Raw genomic sequence first — 13,809 nt, 5'->3', positions numbered from 1 at the left:
AACATTTCCGATCGTTCTCTCTCTTTATCAGTGGGAAAACTACAAGGAATCAATGTTTCCATTTTACAAATGAGTTGACCAAGGCTAAGAGGTTAAGCTGCATAAGGTAAATATAGTTAGAAATAATATAAAGCCTATGTGGCTTTAGTCTCATAAAAAAGCAATCTCTAGGTATTTCTTTGTTAATTTTTAAATCATACATCAGTCAGTTTAAATATAGACCGAATTTCCCCAATATTCTTAAGGACTCTTCTATTCCTTGTCTTTTTTCTGGCTTTTAACAAAAAATTTAAGTATGCTATGACTTTTCTCTCATTTTCTATGACTGTTTATTCAATAAAGTTTTCTTTTCCTTTTCCAGTTTCTGTTTACTTATATAGTAGATTGGAATAACCATTATGGTCTCATCTAACAAAATGCTTTCTGAGAGGTAGCTTAGGGAAATACCTGGGTTTGAATTATAGTTACACCATTACTGAGTGGCCCTTGATAAGTTACTTAGTAATTTTCTGTACTTTAGTTTTCATCTTCAAAATGGGGTAATAACAGTCTCTACCTTACGGAAACAATATGAGGATTATATAAATTAATATATGTAAGGCACTTAGAATATTGCCAGATACAGTAAAAATGCAATACATGTTCATTTTTATGACTATTATTACTTCTCTTTGTTCAAACTCCTCTAAATTATTTCTTCCAGGAAAAACATCATCTAAATGCTTTGAGACCTTTAGAATTCATCGACCTCTTTCTCATTTCATTATTTCTACTGGTGCTCTGCATGCTGTGAGGGGCACAGTACATACAGTGTCTTGTTGAGAAGGAAACTTAGTGACTTACTTGATGGCCTACTGAGGGTCAGGATCCAGGTCATCACTTTGCCCTAGCCCAGTGCTCATTTCACTTAACACACAATATAAATTAGCAAAAAATTTTTTAATATACTTGGTTCTTCATCATTGAAATATCAATTTTAATATAGTTTAGGTTTACTTTAACCATTGATGATTATATAGCTCAGAGTGCTTAAAATATAGGTAAAAGAATTTGTAATGAAATCACAGAATATCATCTCAGGAGGTTATCTCTGAAACTGAATTGCTGAATACTACTTAAGTCCCAAGGCAGACAATCACAGACCAGAAAGAGGACAAGGAAAGTGACTGTCACACAAGAGACAGATTTATAAAAATGACAGTTTTCCCCTATTATTCATGGCCTAAGATCACTATCATTTTGCCATTAAAACTATGCCTGTTAAATTATTATGATAGAAGTGAACAATTAGATATGAGGTAGAAGAGAATTAAGACAAGAGAAAGATAATATGGAATTACAGGGAAAATTTCAAATAAACTTGAATATGAGAAGTTCTAATTACTTGGTGGTAATTTTTTAAAGTCCACAGAAGTCCTCCCTTATCCACTTACTGGAAAATTTCCTTGGAAATAGTTATCTTCTAGGAAGTATGAATATTTCCTCTTTTGCTTTCATAGTCAAAAGATTCTTAGTCACCAATCATGAGGAAATGAAACAGTAACACATGAACTAAACAGTATTTTAGATAGCAAAAATTCCTATTCTCAGAAATAGAAATTCTAATAACTCCAATACCAATACATACCTTAGAACCGACTTTTCTTATTTAAACATTTTTATATGACTTTACTATTGTACTTTTGGGTATAATATTTTAAACTTTTGGATATAAATATTTTCAGTGTGTAATCACTTTCTTTCATTATATCAAACATGTTTATACCTGCACGTGATGGACAACAGATTGGAGAGTTTGTGTAGGCATTCAGAAATGAAGTGCCATATGTTTTCATGAAGTTGATAAAAGGAAGTTTCACTACCTGACTTCCTGGATGAAATGTTAGCCTTCCGTCCTGGAAAAAAAGAAATTTAATCAACATTGACTGCATTAAAAAAAGAAAATTATTTTCTTTAATTTCACATGAAATTCACAATAGCAGAAGACTTCAACACGACTGTATTTAACCTCAAAATATAAAACAAGTGCTACAGGAATCTATGGTATAAACATCTCAACTTCAGTATTACACTGAATTAATTCAGAATTAATTCATATGAATATAGTAAATAAACTAAAGGACTTCTGGGAAAGTTCTTTTGAGGGATGATGGGCTAATTGAAAGTATTTATTAATACTAATAATAGTAATAGTATTAATACTATTAATACTAATATAAGTGTTTATTGAGTATGTAACTATGTGCCAAGCACTGTGCAAGAGTTGAGGATACCATAATGAATAGAATAGAGTCCTGCTGCGGCTGGGGTTGTAACTCAGTAGTAGAGTGTTTGTATAATATGTGTGAGGCACTGGGTTCAAACACCACATATAAATAAATAAAGGTCAATCAACAACTAAAAAATATTAAAAAAAATAGAGTCCTGCTCTCATGAAGAGTTAAAATAGAGTCCTGCCATTATGAGCTAGTTGGAGAGACAAAACAGACACTAAACAAAACATGAATATTTACAAATTGAAGGGCTTTGAAAAAATCCTGAGATAGTGATTTGGTTGCTCCTGAACATTGTTGAATCAAGATTGAACCATAGCTGGGTACTCAGTTCCTCAAGATTCTGGACTAGAGAGAACCTGAGAAGTTTAGATTTCAGTGCATCATCCTAATGAAAGAATCTAACAGTACCCAACTACTTGTTATGGCAAGATTGTTTATAGTGTTCTTCCCAGTAATGTCCATCACACTAAAAGACATTTTCACCAGACTCTAGTATACACTCCTGTCCCCAGTCCCCACTCCTGAAACTCTCCACACTAAACTAAAATCAATATAAGTGCAGTGCTGAGGAGATGAAGGGAAGTGGAAGTTGGGGTTTAGAGATGCCTATGTCCTTCAATACCCAGGCAGAGGTGTTTATTTTCTTTTCAAGAAATGGGTTTTTTAAAGATATAGTTCACATATCCATACAACTCACCCATTTAAATTGTACAGTTCAATGGTTTTAGTATATTCAGGAAGCTCAGCAACCCTCACTGCATTGCTTTTAGAATATGCTCATCATCTCCAAAAGAAACCGCATACTCTTTAGCCATCATCCTCGATTCTCTCAAATCTCAGGTAATCACCAATCTACTTTCCATCTCTCTATATTTGTTTTCTCTGGACATTTCATATAAGTAGCACTTATAAAATGTGGCCCTTTCTTATTTCTTTTACTTAGCATAACATCTTACAGATTTCAACCATATTTTAGTATGTATCAGTACTGCAATTCTTTTTTATTGTTGAATATATTACCAAATTTTATCTATTTAACAATTATGGACCTTAAGGTTGTTTCCATTTTTCAGTATTAGTATAATATTGCCAAAAAATCCATGTACAAGTTTTTGTATAGACATTTGTTTTCATTTCTCTTGGGCATATGCCAGAAGTAGAATTGTAGGATTATGACAGTCCTGTGTTTAACCATTCTAAGAACTACCAAACCGTTTTCCAAGATGACTGCACCATTTTATATTCTCACTAGCAGTGTCTGTGGGTTCTAATTCCTTCATATTCTTGCCAACTCTAGTTATCTTTTTGATCACAGCCATGCTCATGGGTGTGAATTAATCTCTCCCTATTGATTAATGATGTTGAGGATTAGCCATCTATATAACTTCTATGGAGAAATGCCTTTTTTGGCCCTTTTCTTTCTTGGTGTGTGTGCTAGGGGATGAATCCAGATCCTCACACATGCTAGGCAAGCACTCTACCACTGAGCCATATCCCTGGCTGTTTGGCCCATTTTATAATTGCTTAACCCAAGATTATGAAGATTTATACCTACGTTTGCTTGTAGGAGTTTTATAGTTTTAGCTTTTACATTTGAGTCGTTGATTCATTTCAAGCTAATTTTTGTATATGATTGAAGGCAGGATCCAACTTTTTTCTTTCTTTTCACATAGATACTCAGTTTCCTCAGCATCATTTGTTTAAAAGCTCATTTTTTCCTACTAAGTGATCTTTTTTTTTTTTTTTTTTTTTTATTAGCACATGACATTACAATGATCTTGGCAATTCATACATTTGAATCAACTGGGGTACAATTTCTCATTTTTCTGATTGTACAGATTGCAGAATCACATTGGTCATACAGTCATCTATATACATACAGCAATCATAATGTCTATTCTATTCTGCTGCCCTTCCTATCTCCCATTCCCCTCCCCTCCCCTCCCATCCCTACTAAGTGATCTTAACTCCATTGTTAAAAATCACTTTACCATAAAAAGGAGGGGTTTTTTCCCTGAACTTTTTAATCTATTTCATTGATTTGCATATTTATGTACCTTTATGCCAGGAACACATTACATTGATTACTGTAGCCATGGAGAGATTGATAAGGATAGCATTGAATTTGCAAAACAACTTGGTATTACTATATTAACAATATTAAATCTTTTACTCCATGAACATGAGATGCCTTATCATTTATTGAGGTGTTCTTTAACTTCTTACAACAATGTTTTTTAGTTTTCAGAGCATAAGAATTGTACTTCTTTGGCAGATTTATTCCTATTTCATTCCTTTCATTGCCACTTTATTTATTTATTTTTTCGTTTTTTTTATTAGTTACACATGACAGTACAATGATCTTGACAATTCATACATTTGAATCAAATGGGGTCATTGCCACTTTAAATGAAATTTCTTAATTTTTTTTTAGTTGTAGATGGACAGCATGACTTTATTTTCTTTCTTTATTTTTATGTGGTAGTGATGATTGAACCCAGTGCCTCATGCGTGTTAGGCGTATGCTCTGAGCCACTGAACCACAAACCCAGCCCTCTTTTCTTAAGTTTTTGATCAACTACATGTATAGAAATTCAACTGATTATTGTATATTGATCTTGTATTCTACAATCTTACTAATTTATTAGGTTAATAGTTTTGTAAGTGTTTTTCCTGACTAGAACAGTTGAGAACACAATACTTGTCTTCTTTCTGATTTTAGGCAGAAAATATTCAGTCTCTTGATACTACATACAATGTTAGCTCTGACTTTTTGTAGATGCTTTTTACCATGTTAAGAAAGTACCCTCTTATTTCTAGTTGGTGGAATGCTTTTAGCATGAAGGACTACTGAATTTTGTCAAATGCTTTTTCTGCATCTATTGAGATGATCACATGGGTTTTGTCCTTTACTCACTTAACATGATATATTACATCAATTGATTTTCAGATATTAAATCAATCAAGCATTTGGGGATAAATTCATTTGCTTATGATGTTAATACTTTTCATATTCAGATAAATTTGATTTGCTAATAGTTTTAAAGGATCTTTGTTTCCATATTCCTAAGAGATAGTGGTCCATATTTTTCTTGTGATGTATTTGGGTGGCTTGCAAATCAAACACATACTGATTTGTTAAGAACAAATTCTTAATTCCCCAACTTCTCATGTTTCACAAGAGTTTATGAAGAATTAGTGTTAATTCTTCTTTAAATATCCTTTATGTGTTTAGTAAAATTTACCAGTGAAGCCATCTGGGCCAGGGTTTTTGGGCATGGGTGAGTTTTAAATTTACCAATTCAATCTTTTTGTCATGGGTCTATCCAGGTTGTCTTATTTCTTGTTAGTAGTTTGTGTATTTGTAACAATCTATCCATGTCATCTAAGTTTTCTGATTTGTTGACATATTTTGTTACACATTACATAAGGGAATATAAGTAAATATAAGTACTCCCTTACAATTCTTTTATTTGTGTAAGTTAATGTCCCTTCTTTCTTCCTGATTTTGGTAATTCAGGCCTCTTTTTTTTTTTTCCTACCTTGGCCATGCAGCCAAAGGTTTGTCAATTTTCTTGGTCTTTTAAAAAAATTAATTTTTGGTTTCATTGATTTTTCTCTTTTGTTTTTCCATTATCTATTTCCTTAATTTCTGCTATGCTCCTTATTATTATTTTCTCCTTGAAGGAGCTTGACTGGTCTTTTTGGCTTATCTCTCCTGTATGGATACTTTACAATATTAGTGAGCTTCAGCAAGGGTGAATGGGGATTTAGTATTCTCAGCCTCCTGCACCTGACATAGAGTCTCTGTCCTATAATAATGTGGACTAGAGGAGGGGAACCCTCAACACCTTGGCTGCAAGTACCTGGAATTGAACCCATTCACATTGGATTTGGAGGAGATGAAAAATGCTGACAGCTGTCTCTTCTGGTGAGATACTATAATCTGTGATAAGAGAGTTGAGAGGAAAGGGAGCCCTGTCTTCTTGGTCACATTTGCCTAGAGTAAAGCCTCTGTCAAGCCATGGTTCACTGCCATGGACTCATGCTCTTCTTACCAAGTTTTAGCAGATTTTGTTGAATAAATGTTTACTCATTTGGTACTTGCTCTTAGGATGATTTCCAGATACTTAAATGCTATTTAATCATTTTTAAAAGTAGTTTTATTTCTACTTTTTTTAAAAGTAAGTTTTACTAGTTCTGCTGGGTAGTGGTCCTTTTGTTGCCATGCTGAAAGTAAAAAGCAAAGTACTGTTTTCTTACCCCAATTATTATTAGTTCAACTGCCCTATGATAAATCATATTGTCAAGAATAAGACCGCATATCAAACTGATATAGTATAACCATAGACAGAATTATTATTTTAAATTGGCTTAAAGAATAGTGTTAAATACACCTAAAACAAAAATTGCAAAGAAACTCTAAGTTGCATTCAGGACTACCATTATTTGGAATAATATTACCATCTCATTTTCATATATATATATATATATATATATATCTTCATAATTTAAGATATGAGTTGAAACTATCAGTATGTTATCAGATTTTTGTTGCTGTAACCAAATATCTGATAAGAACTTGGCTTAAGGTTTCAGATGTATCAGTTCATAGTGGCCTGGATCCATTGCTTTGGCCCTAAGGTGAGGCAGAACATCATCAGGAAGGGTATAGCAGAGGAAAGCTGCCCAGGCTCAGGGCAGGAATAGCTGGGAGAGAACTGGGAACAGTCCCCAATAGCATGCCCTCAAGGGATCACTCCCTTCAACTCCTTTTAGTTTCCACTACCTCCCACGAGTCCAAAGTATTAATCCATCAAATGGATTAATTCATTGATATGGTTTACAGCCCTGAGGATCCAGTCATTTCCTAAAAGCCCCACCTCTGAACATTTCTGAATTGGGGACCATGCCGACAACACAGGAATCATTGGGGGAAACTTCATATCCAAACCATAACAGGGTTTTTATTACTTCTAGACCTTTCTGGTATACTGATCTAGAAACTACATATATTTTAGAAAGAGGATAATAAATTGTGAGATCGCACTGATACTTTCAATTGAAATTTAAGTTTATAAGAGGCTGAGGCAGGAGGATCTCAGTTCAAAGCCAGCCTCAGCAACTTAGTGAGACAACGTTTCTAAATAAAATATAAAAAAAGAGCTGGGGATATGGCTCAGGATTAAGTGCCACCGGGTTCAATCCCTAGTACTCTTCCCTCACAAAATGATGATGATGATGATATTATCATTATTATTTTACATAAACACACAATTTCTCTGGAATATAAAGGAATGGATCAAATTATATCAACACATTTAAATTAGCATTAACAGGATTATTAGATACTTGGGTGATAAAGTTCACTTTCTTCACTTCTCATCCAAACATTAATTCCTGCGAAGAGGAAAGCTAACATTGTTTTATGGATTTGCAGAATGTTATTTCCCCCAAATGAATCAAACGGTATGGACGAAAAATTCATTAATAGTGGTAAAATAATTTAGTGGTTAGAGGTCAGCATTAAAAATAAAAATTGTAAAGATGCTATTAGAGTGCATTTCACTTACTAAAGTATTGTTTTAAATACATGCATATGTATGTGATGTAGGTGCGTACATATACGTGGCCTCACAATAAAATGTACTTAACTGTGCATCGGGATAAAACATATTCGAAAGCGTCTCAAACTGCTCCCCAAAGCCTTCAGGGCTGGGGCAGGTCGCAGATCTGGAGCGGCGGGTCACCCGGCCCTCACCGTACTTACGAAGGAATCGCTCACAACTAGCACCACGTTAGGCGCCGGGGCTGCTCGCCGCCTCTGCCGGTCTGTCCCGGGGGCTGGCGCTGCCAGCGCAGAGGCCGCGACCACAGACACCCACAGCAGCAGCATGGGCATAGCGGTTCCAAGAGCCGGCTGCTGGGCCCGCCTCTCCTGGAACTCCCTGCAGGTGTGAGAGGGTGGAGACGTCCAACAACTCCCAGAACTTGCAATTTGGTTTCCACATACTACACAGTAAAGCAAAACTCCACCCGCTGAACTACTACTTCCATCAGGCTCAAAGCGGGCACATGCGCAAAGAACGAACACCCCGCCTCTCCTTAACCCACGTTAAGTCCTTTTAATCAAATGCCGAGCATACTAACCCCAGCCCCTCCCAGTCACGTGAGCGATGCCTGGGAAAGGCGCATGCGCCTTCACTTCGGACTTGGCGTTTCTGTAGGAGCCGAATCTGTCCCAGGTGGGTTTGGTTCGCGGTCGTTTTTGCATAAATTGGAGCCTAAAGGCAGTTGAAATGGTACTTTGAGAAAGGATCGGGCCGGTGCTGTTCGATTTGCGCCGAACATGCGTGGCTTAGTGTTCCGCGAGAGCGTGAACCGGGCGTTGATGAGGTGGCGGCGTGTCTGTCACTTAAGTTGGGTGGGGCGGTTCCTTATGGGGCTTTGCCTGGACGCGTTCAGATGCGGTGCGGATACTTTAGGGCACCTGAATTCCCTTTTTAAGGAAAATTCTAGCCTACCTTATCTGGTTACCTCTCTTTGTCTATGCAGTAGGATTTATTGTGAAAAGTGGGGCCTGGTAAGAAGTTTCAGGTTCTAGGCGGGGAAAAGCTTAGTTTGTTCCTTGCCTTCTGAGTGCAAAGGAGAAAAACAAGCAGAAGCTTAAAGGAACAAACGTTGGGCTGTGTGACGTGTTCAGTTGATTGACGTAGGTTCCAAATACTGTTGTTTTGCTGCAGAGTAATCAGCTATTCTCTTTTAATTGTTTAAATCTTTTGGAGAATTCTGGAAGAAGCAGATTTCTGATTCAGAGCCAGATTCTTCATTTCATTATCATAGTTTCAGGTATATAATTGCACATCACACCGATTGTTTTTAATCTTTTTCAGGAAAAGGAGGAATTGTACAGCTTATTTTTTTAAAGAAAAACCAACACAATTTTTAAATCCTGCAACTTTTTTTTTTTGCATAGAATAATTGTGACAGGAGTCAGACCTTAAATATTTAATAACTCACATACCATTTTGTGCTGAGTATTATACTAAGCATATACTTAATATCTACTGTGTGCCAGGTGCTTTTACAAGGAATGTTTTCTTACTTTGACCATTTTGCTGATAGGAAAGCAGATTCAGAGAGGTTAAATGAATGGATTTAAGGTCACACTGGGAGACAGCCTGAGCAGGACTGGAAATTGTGCCTTAACTCACTACTCTGTCACCATTAATTACAAATTTTCCTGACAACCTACTAAGTTTGTTTTGTATTATGAAGCAGAATTGTTAAGCATCATGCTAATCAGATCTGGGAACATGCAGAAATTCAAACTTTAGATTTTTCCACAAGGAGCTTACATTCTTAGCAAACCTAACATACCTAAAATAATAGTACATTATGGAATTTAATACAAGTAGACTCCCTCAAGAACAGAATATGTTTCCAAAATTGTTTTGGGCTAATTTGGAATGTAGGACATTATCATAGGAACAATATCTGCTGAAATTTAAGATTCATAAAATTTTTGTTTAACTTCTTTTCATGGCATAGTAATGGTTCTGTGAGGTATATTTACTTTCTGTGGCTTTGTATATACAGGCCTTTATTCTGATGACAGGATTACAAGAACACATCTTATTCCTCCTCTTTCTTCTCTTGCAGTGTGAGTGAAAGCTGATGCTGCAGTGGGTTCAAACAAGATAGATATTGCAGGGCTCTAGAGACATAGTGCTGGAAAAAATCTTTTAAGATTTATAGTCTTGATTTATAGTCCTTTGTTTTCTCACCAGTAAGACCCTTTACTGCTGAACTGACCATTCAGCTTGCCCTACAACATTCTTGATGATTGGATTATCCAGCTGTGCTTTGTCATCTCCAGTGATGGGAAGCATACTTCCTTTGAGCAGTCCATTCCACATTTGTGTAGGTCTAAGTATTAAAAGTTATTATTTTGAGGGTTGTAATTCAGTGATAGAGTGCTTGCCTAGCACATGTGAGGCACCGCATTCAGCACCACATTAAAAAAAATAAAGATATTATGTCCATCTACAACTAAAAAAAATTTTTAAGTTATTCTTTTGCACTGCAGTCAGTCTGCCTCTACTTTTAACCACTCATTCATTACTCTCCACTTTTACATGGGTAATCTCTCCCTTTGAACTGTCTTTACCTCCACTCCACTAATTTAATTTTCTTAGTCTTTCCCTCAGTTTCTTCAGCTAGTTATATAATTTTAGATTTCTTCATTGTTTTGATCACTCTCCTCTGAACATGGAACATTTTTACTTATCACTAACTTACACTGTCAGAAAATGTACTTTGTAGGTGCACATGTGTGTATATTTATGTTGCAGTGAGGATAGGGGTTCTGTTTTAGTTTGCAGGGGCTGTCATAATAAAACATTAGATTGGTTGGTTTAAACAACAGAAATTAATTTTCTCATAATTGTGGAGTTTAGAAGTCAAATATCAAGGAGTTGGCAGGTTTAGTTACTTTTGAGGTTGCTTTTCTTAGTTTGCAAATGGCCAGCTTTTTTTTCTGTGTCTTTATATGGTCTTTCCTTCTATACATTTTTATCACTGGTGTGTCCAGATTTCTTCCAAAGATGATAGTCTAGATTAGGGTTCACCTTTATGAGTTCACTTAGCCTTCATTACCTTTGTTATCTCTAAGTACTTTCACATTCTGAAGTACTGGTGTTAGGGCTTCAAGATATGAATTTTGGGTATGTTTCAGCCCATAATAGTCTCTGTTATATGTATGTATCTTAAAATCATCAATTAAAGGTTACTAGGTTAGGGATTGCTTGCTTTAGTAAATTACTCTCTTTTTCAGAAAAGTCTTCAATTGAAGAGTCTTGGTCTAATTTTTGATTCCCTGTACTTCTTTTTAATGTCCAAATTCTCATTAGTACTGTGTGTGCTGCCTATAGCAGTTATCCTAGGAACTTCTGGTCTAGTTTTGGGAGACACATTTATACACACATAAATTTAATAATAACATAAAGTTATCAAATTAATTGCCAAATAAAAAATGAAAACCAAGACATTCCAAATGCTTTTGGAGAATGCTACCATTTTTAAAATGTCATCTGGTTTTCACTGGAAAAAAAAGTCTCATGATCACAGAAATTTCAGAATTGCTTGATTAAACTATTTTTGGGTATTTAGGACATCTCAGAGACTTTAAAAGTGCTAATATACATTGTGACTTTGAAAGAGTGAGATGTATTATGTATGGTAGTCACAAAGTTCCTAGGCCATTTATTGATACCTTTAAGCACGCTAATGTTTCTTAGAATACATTTTTGGAAATGCACCTATAGGTAATAAATATACAAGTTCAAACTAGTGTGTGATTGGTCTGGGAAGGTTACGTGCTTAGCTCGTGAACTTGAATTCTGTGTAGTATGAAAATATAAACAGTGGACAGGCTGAATGGGAGGAGCAAAGATGTACAGGTATAAAACTCTGGGGGGTGATTAAAAAAAGTAATGTGAGGTAACATTGAAACATTACCATGTCATTTGGTGGTAGGGTTTTGTAGCTAGATCATCAGCTATTTGTTGTGTATGTATTGTATTGCTCAATAGGTATTGAATATTAAGAGACTCCAAAGATTTATGAACTGCATTTATGGATTTATTGAAACACAGGCCACATATATGTAGGATAATTTAAAGTATCTTTTAAATTCCAGGCTCAGCTAAGTGTGGTTCAGAGGAGGGAGTGATCCTGGTGGCAGGCTTTGCCCTAGTATTTGTGTAGTAACTTAATTTGAAGAGGATACTCATGTTTGGGGATAGCTGTCTTTTAAGTAAGATAAACAAGAAGATTACTTCTTGAACTAGGTATAGGAAAGTGGCAGAGGGTTTGGGAATTTTGAACATATAGAGAAAAATTTAATATAACTACTGGGTTACCATCATACTAGTCATTTTAGGAATGGCAGGAAAGTAGTGAAGTTACTTGAGAGGATAACAGATCAGGTGAACAGAATTAATATACTTGCGTTCGGGCATTCCATCTATGTGCATATCAGGTAAGTGATATCCTCACTTTACCAGCGAGGAAATGGTAAGGTTGAACAAAGTCAAAGGGGTTGATTTCTTAAGCTCCTTCTCAACCAGGTTAAGTCATGGTAGGTAAATATGACAGAGTCATAGGATTGACAGAATCTGTGGTACTTCATAAGAACTGAGTTGAAGTGACTGAGTAACACATTAAAATCAAGGGTGGGGTGGGTAGTCAATTGTTGGATGGAGGCTAAAGGAATCAGTGGAATAAACCCAGGATTTTACTTTGTCTATTTTTAACTTTTATCTTAGTTTCCTAAACATTAAAAATAATAACATAAATAAAAAACATGAAATAACATAAATAAAAACATATGAAAAAATGTTCAATATCTCTTGTGTGGAATACCATACTTTGTTTTCTTACCAGTAAGACCCTTTACTGCTGAACTGACCATTGTATTAGGTAAATTTTAATACATGTTTTGGTCTTGTAAACTTACTTTCTGGTCCTTGTTCATCTGTATCTGTGTCTCCTAACATTTTGCACTTCCTAATTCTGAAGTAGCATGTTTATTTTCCACTTCATTCAGCTTTTCAAACCACCTTCATTCTTTCCATTAAGCATTTTAGGTAGTTTTGTTTGACATAAGCTATTTCAGAATGTCATCAAAATATCTTTAGAATTTGTAGTTGTGTATTTGTAGTTATATTTTAATGGCTATTTAAATATTTCTGATTCACATGAGGTAATGTTTTCCTTAGTTTTCCAACTAATATAGTTGCATAATGTGGATAGCTTTTTACATACTTATAACCCTTTATATAGCTTAGAACGAGGTTCACTTTAGCATGGTTAGGCTGAAAGTTTGTAGTAAATAAGTGCCCTCAGTTTCCCTAGATTCAAAACAACATAGCATAGAAATAGTTAATATTCTTTTTTGGCTTAAGTCTTTATTTTGACTTGGTGTTTATTGAGTTTCTGATTTTTTTTTTTTTTTCAGAATCTTTCTGATCTCCAAAAGACTTTTGTTTTCATTACCTGAGACTGTAGGAATGCAGTTTATGCCAATTCAGACATTTGAAGATTAAGATTAGTGTCTCACTGAGAAAGAAGATTAAAAATTGTACATGATTACTTCTCATGTTTTAAATTATTAATTGAATGTGAATATGATATTTAAAAAATTCATATTTGGGGTTATGGATGTTATCCCTTTTATATTATTATCTTATTTGTTTTTATTTAATTCAGATGAAAAACAGGTAAAGAACAATCTGCAATTCAAGAAGAAGAAAGAGGTGGTGATAATAAGTAAAAGGTAAGTGTCTAAAATGCTTATTGATAAGCATCTAGAGTCTATATTTACTTAATGATTGCTATTACTGGTTCCTTTCAGAAGAAAGATTTAATGGCATAGATTTTGTAAATCATAATACAGCGAGGAAATGGTAAGGTTGAACAAGGTCAAAGTAATTTTTGTTACTAGATTTCAGAGTATTATGTCAACTCAGGA

The 13,809-nt window shown here is 34.9% G+C and overlaps 2 protein-coding genes across 4 annotated transcripts in view; one reads left to right on the top strand and one right to left on the bottom strand.

Annotated features, from left to right (window-relative positions):
* Arsk (arylsulfatase family member K) overlaps window positions 1-8,350 on the bottom strand; it is a 50,137-nt gene extending 41,787 nt beyond the window's left edge. Inside the window, exons 1-2 of one of the 3 annotated variants that reach the window (XM_058574661.1) lie at window positions 8,038-8,350; window positions 1,766-1,895 (exon numbers count right to left, since the gene is read on the bottom strand). In XM_058574661.1, coding sequence (XP_058430644.1) covers window positions 1,766-1,895; window positions 8,038-8,178 — 271 coding nt within the window. In that variant the 5' untranslated portion in view covers window positions 8,179-8,350. Of the gene's footprint in view, window positions 1-1,765; window positions 1,896-7,931 lie in introns of all 3 variants that reach the window. The other 2 variants (XM_046428705.2, XM_046428713.2) reach the window with 2 other exon arrangements.
* A 95-nt stretch (window positions 8,351-8,445) lies between these two features.
* Skic3 (SKI3 subunit of superkiller complex) overlaps window positions 8,446-13,809 on the top strand; it is a 91,309-nt gene continuing 85,945 nt past the window's right edge. Inside the window, exons 1-2 of the mRNA XM_046428693.2 lie at window positions 8,446-8,521; window positions 13,548-13,614. The gene's annotated coding sequence lies outside the window, so the exon portion shown is untranslated. The remainder of the gene's footprint in view (window positions 8,522-13,547; window positions 13,615-13,809) is intronic.

This window comes from Marmota monax, unplaced genomic scaffold (assembly GCF_021218885.2).
Source record: "Marmota monax isolate L192 unplaced genomic scaffold, Marmota_monax_Labrador192_F-V1.1 WCK01_AAM20220418_F8-fsc00018, whole genome shotgun sequence".
NCBI lineage: Eukaryota > Metazoa > Chordata > Mammalia > Rodentia > Sciuridae > Marmota > Marmota monax.
Note: the sequence above shows the minus strand (reverse complement) of the source record. Positions and strands in the feature narration are given on the sequence as shown.